General features: G+C 59.7%; 1 protein-coding gene across 1 annotated transcript in view; it reads right to left on the reverse strand.

Annotated features, from left to right (window-relative positions):
* Positions 1–5,066: 5,066 nt before the first annotated feature.
* Positions 5,067–12,742, reverse strand: part of CSK (c-src tyrosine kinase) — a 14,719-nt gene continuing 7,043 nt past the window's right edge. Inside the window, exons 5-12 of the mRNA XM_014960981.1 lie at positions 7,144–7,237; positions 6,993–7,058; positions 6,770–6,869; positions 6,524–6,614; positions 6,207–6,280; positions 5,897–6,092; positions 5,406–5,492; positions 5,067–5,279 (exon numbers count right to left, since the gene is read on the reverse strand). Coding sequence (XP_014816467.1) covers positions 5,067–5,279; positions 5,406–5,492; positions 5,897–6,092; positions 6,207–6,280; positions 6,524–6,614; positions 6,770–6,869; positions 6,993–7,058; positions 7,144–7,237 — 921 coding nt within the window. The remainder of the gene's footprint in view (positions 5,280–5,405; positions 5,493–5,896; positions 6,093–6,206; positions 6,281–6,523; positions 6,615–6,769; positions 6,870–6,992; positions 7,059–7,143; positions 7,238–12,742) is intronic.

Consider the following 12,742-nt stretch of genomic DNA (forward strand, 5'->3'; position numbering starts at 1 on the left):
CCGCGCTGCCGGGTGGTGGAGAGCACGCCCCGAGCAAAGGCACACGCCAGCCGGAACACACACACACACAGAGACACACACAGAGACACACACACACACACACGCTGAGTTTTCCCACAGGGGATCTTCCCAGCCTTGCCTTCCTTTCCTGGAGTGCTCAGAAGGCAAAAAAAAATAAATATATATATAAAAAAAAGAACAAGCTGAGCCGGTGAGGTGAACGACACCGCGGCGGTGACGGGAATGGCTTTTTGTGCATCACGGCTAAAAATAGCCCTGGTGATAAAGGGGGGGGGGTGGTGGTGGAGGGGGAGGAGGTGCGGGCACAGCACAGATGTTGGCCAGGTCTACCAGGGGTGGTGGAAACCCAGGCACCACGGCCGGAGCAGAAGGAACCTCCTTGGGCCCTAATTAGAGCTGGTAATTTTGCCCCAACCATTGGGGAATGAAGCAGTGGGCAGTTTGGGAAGCGTGGGGGGGTTGGTCTGTCCCCGGGGGGGCACACGTTGGTCTCCCTCCTCTTGGGATGGATGCTCTGCAAAGGCTGGGAAAAGGGAAGCGGTGGGTGCTTTCCGCAGCTGGAATTGTGCTGGGAACAGCTCGGGATGGGGGTGGGATTTGGGTCCTCTTTGAAGTGAGGCTGAGTTTGAACTTGTTTAGAAGAGGAAGGCCCCCCCCCCGCCAGCATCTCTTGGGGGAAGGAGGAGAAGGCAGGCAAGGGCTGGAACGTGGGGAAGAGCCAAGGTCAAAGGCAGGAGCCCCCATGGAGAAGGGAGAAGGTGCCCCCAGGGAGCAGCAGGGCAGGGACCGGAGGGATGCTCCGGCCGGGATCAGGTGGAGGAGCTGGAGAGGTGATGGATACAGGAAGGAAAAGCAAAGCACCCCCAGCTTCAGAGATTGTCCTTTCACCTCCCCAGGCTTCTGTGGGACACCAGTCCCCAAGCCCTGCCAGAGGACACCCCCCGAGTGGCCGGGGATGCTGAGCCCCCAGCCAGGAGAGGCAGGGGGGCTGCTGGAACCTGGAGGCTGGATTTTTAGGATCTCCCCCCCCATCCCGTGGCTCTGTCCTGCTGGTGGAGACGGAGGTGATGTCCCCGATGTCCCCTTTGGTGATGGGGCAGGGGTGGCAGAGATGCCTCCCCCCCGCCTGCTGCTGGGGATGATTCACAGAGGCAGGATGGGAGCTGACACGGCTGGGCCCAGCGCCCGGCTCCTCCTCGGGAGGAAGAGGAGGAGGAGGAGGAGGAAGGGGACATGGTGTGAAGCCAGCACCCGCGAGCCACAGTAGCCCCTGGGTGTCGGAGAGGAGCCAGTGTGTTCCCAGCCCCCAGATCCCTGGGGAGACACCGCCGAGTGGCCCTCAAGAATATGGTTTTGTGACTTTTTTTATTGCTTATTTCTTATTTTTGTTGTCAGAGTTAGGTTGATGGTTGGACTAGATGATCTTTAAGGTCCCTTCCAACCTAGATGATTCTACAATTTGGGCTGGCCACTCATCACCTGGTGGTAGCCCAAATTGAGGGGGACACGGAGCCAGGAGCAGAGAGCCCCGTTTGGGGGAAACTGAGGCACAGCTACCAGTGGGAGGAAGGCTTCTGTGGGGTGAAGCCCACCTCTTCACAGCCAGGAAGACCTTCCATGGGGCACAGGGAGCCGTTCCCCATGGATTTCTCACAGCTGACCTCTCTTGGCATCTTCCAAAAGCAGCCCAAAGGATGCTGAGGGTGATGACACGGCGCTGAACGCCCCCCAAACCCCTTCTCCTGCCCATGGGTCCCAGAGAAGGCCCCAACAGTGCCATTTGGAGAAACCCCAAAGGTCTGACAGTTTTGGGGCAGGTTTTTTCCCCTTTTTTCGATGGCTGGCAGTGACCCCCAGGGCGAGAGGACCAGAGGGGACTCCATGGAGCTGCTGACAACCATCTCACAAAGGTGCCGGGTACTTCTCGCTGGTTCAAAAGCCACGTTTCTTGCGGGCTTTGCCTGTAAATGACTTTGGAGCCAGTGTGTTCCCAGCCCCCAGATCCCTGGGGAGACACCGCCGAGTGGCCCTCAAGAATATGGTTTTGTGACTTTTTTTATTGCTTATTTCTTATTTTTGTTGTCAGAGTTAGGTTGATGGTTGGACTAGATGATCTTTAAGGTCCCTTCCAACCTAGATGATTCTACAATTTGGGCTGGCCACTCATCACCTGGTGGTAGCCCAAATTGAGGGGGACACGGAGCCAGGAGCAGAGAGCCCCGTTTGGGGGAAACTGAGGCACAGCTACCAGTGGGAGGAAGGCTTCTGTGGGGTGAAGCCCACCTCTTCACAGCCAGGAAGACCTTCCATGGGGCACAGGGAGCCGTTCCCCATGGATTTCTCACAGCTGACCTCTCTTGGCATCTTCCAAAAGCAGCCCAAAGGATGCTGAGGGTGATGACACGGCGCTGAACGCCCCCCAAACCCCTTCTCCTGCCCATGGGTCCCAGAGAAGGCCCCAACAGTGCCATTTGGAGAAACCCCAAAGGTCTGACAGTTTTGGGGCAGGTTTTTTCCCCTTTTTTCGATGGCTGGCAGTGACCCCCAGGGCGAGAGGACCAGAGGGGACTCCATGGAGCTGCTGACAACCATCTCACAAAGGTGCCGGGTACTTCTCGCTGGTTCAAAAGCCACGTTTCTTGCGGGCTTTGCCTGTAAATGACTTTAATCTTCATAAGCCCGAAAAGTAAAGCTGCTTATACAGCTGGGGCCTGCTGGGGAGGCGGGGGGTGGGGGGGGACGTGGACAAGGGGAGGTGGGGTTAGTTAGTCCAGGGGAAATAACCCTATGGTGGCTCAAACCCCATCCCACCCCTGTCCTGTCCCCTCCAGTCATCAGGGCTGGGCAGGGGGGGTGTCTCAGGGGAAGGGCTACTGAAGTGCAACTCCATCCTCCACCCCAGCCGTCCCACCTACAGAATCAGAGAATGCTCTGGGGTTGGAAGGGACCTCTGGAGATCATCTAGTCCAACCCCCTGTCAAAGCAGGGCCACCCAGAGCAGGTCGCACAGGAACGTGTCCAGGTGGGTTTTGAATGTCTTCAGAGAAGGAGACTCCACCACCTCCCTGGGCAGCCTCTTCCAGGGCTCTGCCACTCTCAAAGTGGAGAAGTTCCTCCTCATCTTGAGGTGGAACTTCTTATGTTCAAGTTTGTGCCCATTTCCTCTTGTCCTGTCCCTGGGCACCACTGAGAAAAGCCTGGCCCCATCCTCCTGACACCCACCCTTTAGGTATTTATAAGCATTGAGCAGATCTCCCTAGAGATCACCTAGACCTGGGCTGTCCCCACTGTCCCAGTTTTAACTTTGTTTCCACCACCCAAAAAATTCCTCTCGGTGCCGAGCGCTCCCGGCTCCGGCTGGGGAAGCAGGCAGAGCCCGTGCCCTGCGCATCCTTTAACGCTGAATAATTCTCCCTCGGCTGCAGGGAGACTATTTTAAACCTGCTGAGCCCTGCGTGCCAGACACCACCTCCACCTGACACCCTTCGAGAGGAGAAACGCCGTGGGTGACACCTCCTTTGGGGTTGGGGGGGGTCCAGGATAATGGTAGGGCTGGGGGGTGTCCCGTCTTTAGCCCCCCCTTGGCTGGGATGAGCAGGGGAGGGAACAAGGTCCACATGGTCCAAAATACATCCCAGGATCTTCCCCCAGCCTGGTCGAAGCATCTCCATGGTCCCAAACACAGCCCAAGATCTTCCCCCACCTGGTCCAAGCGTCTCCATGGTCCCAAACACAGCCCAAGATCTTCCCCCACCTGGTCCAAGCATCTCCATGGTCCCAAACACAGCCCAAGATCTTCCCCCACCTGGTCCAAGCGTCTCCATGGTCCCAAACACAGCCCAAGATCTTCCCCCACCTGGTCCAAGCATCTCCATGGTCCCAAACACATCCCAAGATCTTCCCCCACCTGGTCCAAGCGTCTCCACGGTCCCAAACACATCCCAAGATCTTCGCCCACCTGGTCCAAGCATCTCCATGGTCCCAAACACATCCCAAGATCTTCCCCCGCCTGGTCCAAGCATCTCCACGGTCCCAAATGCATCCCAAGATCTTCCTCCACCTGGTCCAACCATCTCCAATGGTGGAAAGATGAAGGCCAGCTTCAAGGAGAGCCTTGCCATCACTTGGGCAGCTTCATCACTGTCACAACCTTGCCAGTTCTGATGAGGGGGGGTGGAAAATAGAGCCAAGTGATGCTGCTCATCCCAGCTACATGGAGACCCTGAGCAGAGACGGGGCTGGGGGGGACACCATCCCATCTCGTAGCCTGCCAGGGCACCCCAAGACCCTCAGGGCACTGTGTTGCCCCCCAATACTCATCCCCCGGGAGCAGGGGCAGAGCCAGAGGGGGGGGGGGTGAGGTGGGAAGTGCCGCATCCGTATGGAATGGTATTTTTTTGTTTGTTTGTTTTGTTTTGTTTTTTATTACAGTTTTAATCTCACAGTCGGTAGCATTACATGAGAATAAAGCACTGGACAGGAACTGGAAAAAAAGGCCTCTGGAGACAGCATGCAAACATTGCAACGAGTTTAAAGCAAAACAACCCAAAAAAATAAGCGTTTTGGGGGGTGGGGAGGGAAAACACGCGGCCGCGCTCTCCCGACCGGGCAGCGAGTCCAGCGCCTCCCCTTGAACCATCACTTCTGTCGCTGGGGTTTCCTTTTCATGTGTCCGTTTCATTGGCTTATTTATTTTATTATTATTCTTCTTTTATTAACCTTCTTCTCTCTCTCTTTTTTTTTTCCTTTTTTTTTTTTTAACTACTAGAGTCCTAGGGCCAACAACTAGTTTGGCATAGGACAGAAGATTGTGTTAGAGGGAGCTGGAATCAAAACTGTGAAGATGATACTCTACCAATTGCTGTGGAAAATACCATTGTTAAAGATGGAGAAGGAACAGTAGGGAACGAAGTCCCAGTGCTCTCTGGACTCCTCTTTGGTGTGACGCAAGCTCCTGTTGTGTTAAACCATAATTTTTCTAATTAGCTTTTACCTTTCTCTGGACAGACAAATAGCAAAACATATTATTCAGCTTAGAAATTACATCATTTTGGATGAAGCAATGCTACTGTTAAGTTCAAAGAAAACTGTAGTTTTAGCATAAACTGTAGCTGTTCGCGGAGCTGGTGGAAGGACGGCCGGTGGCCGGGGTCCAAGGTCCAGCACTTCTTCATCACCTCGTAGACGACGGCGGGGCAACCATCAGGAGCATCCATCTTATAGCCCTTCTCCACGCGGGGTACCACGTCCTTCAGGGGCTGGGGAGGGGGACAGGGGGGGACACACACATGGGATGCGTGTAGGGATGCGGGGAACGTGGGGTTCCTCCCAAGCCATCCCCAAAAAAGCCAGCCCCGAGGGAAGGTTGGTGGTTCCTCACTTACGATTCTCGGATAAGGCACTCGCCCGAAGGAGTAGATTTCCCAGAGGAGGATCCCGAAGCTCCACACGTCCGACTTGGTGGAGAATTTCTGGAAACGGGGAGGGAGAGAGGCTCCATGAATGACTTTTCAAGCAAGGATGGAGGTCAGGAGATCTTCCCACCCTCAGGGCAGCTGGTTTTTGTTGGGGGCAGACAGCAGGAACTGGGGCTCAAGCACCATCTCTATGTGGAAAACGTGTCCTCCTTCCTCCAGGCTCCACCACACCCTCACAGCCCAGGGACTCCCTCCCTCACCCACCTTTTCTCTAAGTGCTTCTGGCGCCGTCCACTTCACCGGCAGCTTCCCCGTGTCCTGCGTGGAGGAGGCTTCCTTGGTCAGGCCGAAATCGCTGACCTTGGCGATGTTGTCCTCTGAGACCAGAACGTTCCTCGCCGCCAGGTCCCGGTGGACAAAGTTGTTGGCTTAGCCCAGGGACTCCCTCCCTCACCCACCTTTTCTCTAAGTGCTTCTGGCGCCGTCCACTTCACCGGCAGCTTCCCCGTGTCCTGCGTGGAGGAGGCTTCCTTGGTCAGGCCGAAATCGCTGACCTTGGCGATGTTGTCCTCTGAGACCAGAACGTTCCTCGCCGCCAGGTCCCGGTGGACAAAGTTGTTGGCTTCCAGGTACTCCATGGCTTCACAGACATCTCTGGTTGGGGTTGGAGGGAGAAAGGGGTTAGGGAGGTGGCCCCCAAAACACTGGTGGGTGCAGGTCAGGGTGGTGGGCATGGCCAACCCTTTGGTGTCTTGCCCTCGTACTTACAAGGAGAACTTCAGCAGGCAGTCTGCACCGAGGACCGACCGTCCCCGTGACCGTAGGTAGTCTACTAGGCTGCCCTGGAGGGATGGAGATGGTGCCTTCAGGGTGAGCGTTCCACCCACCACCCCATCCCACGTAGGGCAGGACCCGGGGATGATGTCCCTCCCTCGTGGGTGACATCCCTCCCACCACGGTGGTGTTTGCCACCTCCAAACACCACGGTGGACCCAAGGAGATGCCACCTGAGCTGGGATGAGCCAAGTGGGTCTACCAAGGTGAAACCCTGGAGAAGGGGGCAACGTGGGAGGGGGGTGTCTCACCTTGGCCATGTACTCGGTGACGATGTAAAGGCCACTCTTCTCCTCCACGATCACCCCCAGGAGCTGCACCAGGTTGCTGTGTCGGAGCTGCCTGCGTGGGGCAGGCAGGAGGGTTCAGAGGTTTGGAGAAGGTGGTGGGCGCTCCCCTGGTCCTCAGAGGACATCAGGGGCCACCTCCCTCCCTCCTGTTGTGTTTCCCCCACCACCACCACCAATGTCCCCCCCAACCCAACCAGTGACACTCACGTCATCACGGACGCCTCCGCCAGAAAGGCTTGGGCTGTGGCGTCGTTTTTAATGCACTTCACGGCGACTTTGTTCCCCCGGTAATCCCCCAGCATCACGTCTGCAGGAGGGGAGAGATGGCCGTGGGGAGAAGGGGTTGGGGAGCATCCTGGACCCCCCCCCGGGGGTTCCTCCCCCCACCCCACCTTAGGGCCACCACGGCATCAGGGACATGGGGTCTCACCTCCGAATTCCCCTTTGCCGATGATCTGCAGCAACTTGAGGTCCTTCATGTTGAGAGCCCAGCCACCTGTGGGGTGGGGGGGTAAAGGGAGAGTGAGGGGGTGTCTGGGAGGGGGTCCCCAAGAAGCAGGGGAAGGGCCACGGCCACTCACTGCGGGAGAACTCGTCCTGCGCCGCCACCGTCCCCTCCATCACCTTGGGTTTGATGAGGCGGGGGCAGAGCCCGTCCGCGTCCGTGGTGTAATGCTGGAAATGGGGGGGGGGACACAAGGTGGGGGACGGGACACAGGTGGGTAAGAAGCAGCCCCACCGAGGGGGGGTGTCACAGCCAAGGGTGGGGGGACATCACCCGGGTGACACCCTGGGGGTGGCAGGGTCCCCAGCAAGGTGATGTTGGGCTTTGGGATCCCACCAGGTGGCAGCACCAGGCCATGGATGGGGAGCGGTGGGGGGGTCGAGGAGATGGGGTCCCTCCTCCTGGTCCCTCCATCCAGCCCTGCCCATCCAGTTCCCCCCCCCAAGCTGGGCCAACAGAGAAGGTCCCAGCCCCCCAGCTGGCTCTGACCCAGGGGGGCCAACAGAGAAGGTCCCAGCCCCCCAGCTGGCTCTGACCCAGGGGGGCCAACAGAGAAGGTCCCAGCCCCCCAGCTGGCTCTGACCCAGGGGGGCCAACAGAGAAGGTCCCAGCCCCCCAGTTGGGTCTGTCCCAGGGGGGCCAACAGAGAAGGTCCCACCACCTCTTGGGCTCCAGGGAAGCCCCACACAAGCTCTGACCCCTACATCCACCCCCCCAGCAACCTCAATCCTGTTGGGTCTGTCCCAGGGGGGCCAACAGAGAAGGTCCCACCACCTCTTGGGCTCCAGAGAAGCCCCACACAAGCTCTGACCCCTACATCCACCCCCCCAGCAACCTCAATCCTACAGTCCCCCAGGTTGGCCATGGTTGGGGGACGACAGGAGGGGTGGCAGCTCCCTCTCTGGTGGGAACCTCACCCCACACAAGCTCTGACCCCTATGTCCACCCCCCCCAGCCACCTCAATCCTACGGTCCCCCAGGTTGGCCAACAAAGAAGGTCCCACCACCTCTTGGGCTCCACACCAGCCCCACACAAGCTCTGACCCCTACGTCCACCCCCCCAGCAACCTCAATCCTACAGTCCCCCAGGTTGGCCACGGTTGGGGGAGGACAGGAGGGGTGGCAGCTCCTTCTCTGGTGGGAACCTCACCTCCACCAGTTGCATGAGGTTCTCGAAGTAGACCTCCTCGTCGATGCTCAGCTTGCTGGAGGAGTAGATGATGCGGTAGTGCTCCACCTTGCCCTCGCAGCTGACGCAGAGCGTGTAGTCCCCGGGGTAGTTGGTGCTCTCCCGCACCAGGAACAGCCCCGTCTCCGGCGGGTACAGCAGCCGCTCCGCCTGCTCCCGAGTGATCTTCCCGTGAAACCACCTGCCAACAGACCCACAGGACACATCAAGGACTGGGGATGGGCTGGTCCCAGGGGTTGGACCCCCCATGGGGCAAGTCAAGGACCAAAGATGCCCCAGCCCAAGGGGTATGACCCCCATGGAGCAGGTCAAGGACCAAAGACGCCCCAGCCCAAGGGATTGGACACCCCTGGGGGCACGTCAAGGACCAAAGATGCCCCAGCCCAAGGGGTTGGACACCCCAGGGCAGGTCAAGGACCAAAGATGCCCCAGCCCAAGTGATCTGACCCCCCATGGGGCAAGTCAAGGACCAAAGATGCCCCAGCCCAAGGGGTCGGACCCCTGTGGGGCAGGTCAAGGACCAGGGATGTGCCAGTCCAAGGGGTCAGACCACCGTGAGGCAGGTCAAGGACCCAGGATGTGTCAGCCCAAGGGGCTGGACCCCTGTGGGGCAGGGTCAAGGACCAAAGATGCCCCGGCCCAAGGGATTGGACACCCCTGGAGCAGGTCAAGGACCAAAGATGCCCCAGCCCGAGGGGTCTGACCCCCATGGGGCAGGTCAAGGACTGGAGACACGCCAGCCTGAGGGGTCAGACCCCTGTGGGGTGGTTCAAGGACTGGGGATGCCCCAGCCTAAGGGGTCAGACCCCGGTGGGGCAGGTCAAGGACCAAAGATGCCCCAGCCCAAGGGGTCGGACCTTCATGGGGCAGGTCAAGGATCAGGGAAGCACCAGCCCGAGCGGTTGGACCCCCATGGGGCAGGTGAAGGACTGGGGACACACCAGCCTGAGGGATTGGACCCCCGTTGGGCAGGTCAAGGACTGGGGATGCACCAGCTCGAGGGACTGGGGATGTCCTGGCCCAAGGGGTCAGACCCCCGTGGAGCCAGGGGGGCTGTAGTTGTGGGTCACGGGGATGTGCAGCAGCCTCAGTCCCTGCCCATGCTCCTCCTTGCTGCCTCCATCCCTCCCAGGACACAGCTCCTTCCACACCATCCTGTTCCCCAACCCGGGATTCACCACCCACGGGGGCTTCCTCCCCACAGCTCCTCCAGACTGGGGGTCACTGGTGGCTCTGGGACACAGCAGGGACACCCAACACCATCCATCTGCCCAAACATATACTCTCCCTCCCGCACAGACTTTATTCCAACCCCCTCCCCTCTTTCTCCCAGCAGCTTTCACAACCCCAATTTTGGGTAAAAGACCCATTTTCCAAGCCCATCCAACCACTCATCATCTTCCTGGCTCTCCAGGCAGCTCCGAAGGTGCCCAGAACTTTCCCCACCACCAGCAGGTCCCAAACCAATGCTCCTGGGAAAGCCTTTCCCTTCTCTGAGCCCAGAGAGGGATGTTGGTTCTCTTGTGCCATGGGCTCCAGACCCCAAATTCACCTCGGCAGGGAATCCCACCCCCCCGGGGAGGGATTTTTTGGGGGGTTCCATGGTGGATACTCACGGCATGAGGCTGAGCTTGATCCCAGCTTTTACTCCTTCCCTCTTCTGCACGTAGTTAGCGGGGATGATGCCCTCCCTGCCCACCTTGTTCTTCGCCTTGTACCAGTTGGGATCCTGTGGGGGACAGCAGAGGTGTCACCACCAGCCTGGGGGTGTGTGTCCCCCCCCTCTCTGGGGACAAGCAGCATCCCACCCGAGCAGCCCACGGTGGGGTCAGGGCCACCCCCTCCTTCCCCAGGCATCCCCCTGAGCATCCTGGCTGTGGGGTGGGCTGGGGACACCACAAAGCTCAGGGCCAGCAAACCCTGAAGCTGGTGGCCCCATGGGGGTCACTGCGACCCCCCTCCCAGGCTGCTGGGACCCACAACTTCTCTGTTTTTCCTCCCCCCCCCACAGCTCCCTCTCTGGTGGGACCCTCACCTCCACCAGTTGCATGAGGTTCTCGAAGTAGACCTCCTCGTCGATGCTCAGCTTGCTGGAGGAGTAGATGATGCGGTAGTGCTCCACCTTGCCCTCGCAGCTGACGCAGAGCGTGTAGTCCCCGGGGTAGTTGGTGCTCTCCCGCACCAGGAACAGCCCCGTCTCCGGCGGGTACAGCAGCCGCTCCGCCTGCTCCCGAGTGATCTTCCCGTGAAACCACCTGCCAACAGACCCACAGGACACATCAAGGACTGGGGATGGGCTGGTCCCAGGGGTTGGACCCCCCATGGGGCAAGTCAAGGACCAAAGATGCCCCAGCCCAAGGGGTATGACCCCCATGGAGCAGGTCAAGGACCAAAGACGCCCCAGCCCAAGGGATTGGACACCCCTGGGGGCACGTCAAGGACCAAAGATGCCCCAGCCCAAGGGGTTGGACACCCCAGGGCAGGTCAAGGACCAAAGATGCCCCAGCCCAAGTGATCTGACCCCCCATGGGGCAAGTCAAGGACCAAAGATGCCCCAGCCCAAGGGGTCGGACCCCTGTGGGGCAGGTCAAGGACCAGGGATGTGCCAGTCCAAGGGGTCAGACCACCGTGAGGCAGGTCAAGGACCCAGGATGTGTCAGCCCAAGGGGCTGGACCCCTGTGGGGCAGGGTCAAGGACCAAAGATGCCCCGGCCCAAGGGATTGGACACCCCTGGAGCAGGTCAAGGACCAAAGATGCCCCAGCCCGAGGGGTCTGACCCCCATGGGGCAGGTCAAGGACTGGAGACACGCCAGCCTGAGGGGTCAGACCCCTGTGGGGTCAAGGACCAGGGATGTGCCAGTCCAAGGGGTCAGACCACCGTGAGGCAGGTCAAGGACCCAGGATGTGTCAGCCCAAGGGGCTGGACCCCTGTGGGGCAGGGTCAAGGACCAAAGATGCCCCGGCCCAAGGGATTGGACACCCCTGGAGCAGGTCAAGGACCAAAGATGCCCCAGCCCGAGGGGTCTGACCCCCATGGGGCAGGTCAAGGACTGGAGACACGCCAGCCTGAGGGGTCAGACCCCTGTGGGGTGGTTCAAGGACTGGGGATGCCCCAGCCTAAGGGGTCAGACCCCGGTGGGGCAGGTCAAGGACCAAAGATGCCCCAGCCCAAGGGGTCGGACCTTCATGGGGCAGGTCAAGGATCAGGGAAGCACCAGCCCGAGCGGTTGGACCCCCATGGGGCAGGTGAAGGACTGGGGACACACCAGCCTGAGGGATTGGACCCCCGTTGGGCAGGTCAAGGACTGGGGATGCACCAGCTCGAGGGACTGGGGATGTCCTGGCCCAAGGGGTCAGACCCCCGTGGAGCCAGGGGGGCTGTAGTTGTGGGTCACGGGGATGTGCAGCAGCCTCAGTCCCTGCCCATGCTCCTCCTTGCTGCCTCCATCCCTCCCAGGACACAGCTCCTTCCACACCATCCTGTTCCCCAACCCGGGATTCACCACCCACGGGGGCTTCCTCCCCACAGCTCCTCCAGACTGGGGGTCACTGGTGGCTCTGGGACACAGCAGGGACACCCAACACCATCCATCTGCCCAAACATATACTCTCCCTCCCGCACAGACTTTATTCCAACCCCCTCCCCTCTTTCTCCCAGCAGCTTTCACAACCCCAATTTTGGGTAAAAGACCCATTTTCCAAGCCCATCCAACCACTCATCATCTTCCTGGCTCTCCAGGCAGCTCCGAAGGTGCCCAGAACTTTCCCCACCACCAGCAGGTCCCAAACCAATGCTCCTGGGAAAGCCTTTCCCTTCTCTGAGCCCAGAGAGGGATGTTGGTTCTCTTGTGCCATGGGCTCCAGACCCCAAATTCACCTCGGCAGGGAATCCCACCCCCCCGGGGAGGGATTTTTTGGGGGGTTCCATGGTGGATACTCACGGCATGAGGCTGAGCTTGATCCCAGCTTTTACTCCTTCCCTCTTCTGCACGTAGTTAGCGGGGATGATGCCCTCCCTGCCCACCTTGTTCTTCGCCTTGTACCAGTTGGGATCCTGTGGGGGACAGCAGAGGTGTCACCACCAGCCTGGGGGTGTGTGTCCCCCCCCTCTCTGGGGACAAGCAGCATCCCACCCGAGCAGCCCACGGTGGGGTCAGGGCCACCCCCTCCTTCCCCAGGCATCCCCCTGAGCATCCTGGCTGTGGGGTGGGCTGGGGACACCACAAAGCTCAGGGCCAGCAAACCCTGAAGCTGGTGGCCCCATGGGGGTCACTGCGACCCCCCTCCCAGGCTGCTGGGACCCACAACTTCTCTGTTTTTCCTCCCCCCCCCAGCCCCAGGTGCTGAGCACAGCATCGCTCCCTGATTTCCAGCCTCTCCCCTCCCTCCTCCTCCTCCTCCTCTGGGGAGGCACCGGAGAGGCTTAAATTTAGGAGAAACCTTAACTAATGAGGCCGTTGGTTAATTAACCAACGGGGTGGCCCC

The sequence above is a fragment of the Calidris pugnax genome, unplaced genomic scaffold (genome assembly GCF_001431845.1).
Source record: "Calidris pugnax isolate Ruff unplaced genomic scaffold, ASM143184v1 scaffold486, whole genome shotgun sequence".
Lineage (NCBI taxonomy): Eukaryota > Metazoa > Chordata > Aves > Charadriiformes > Scolopacidae > Calidris > Calidris pugnax.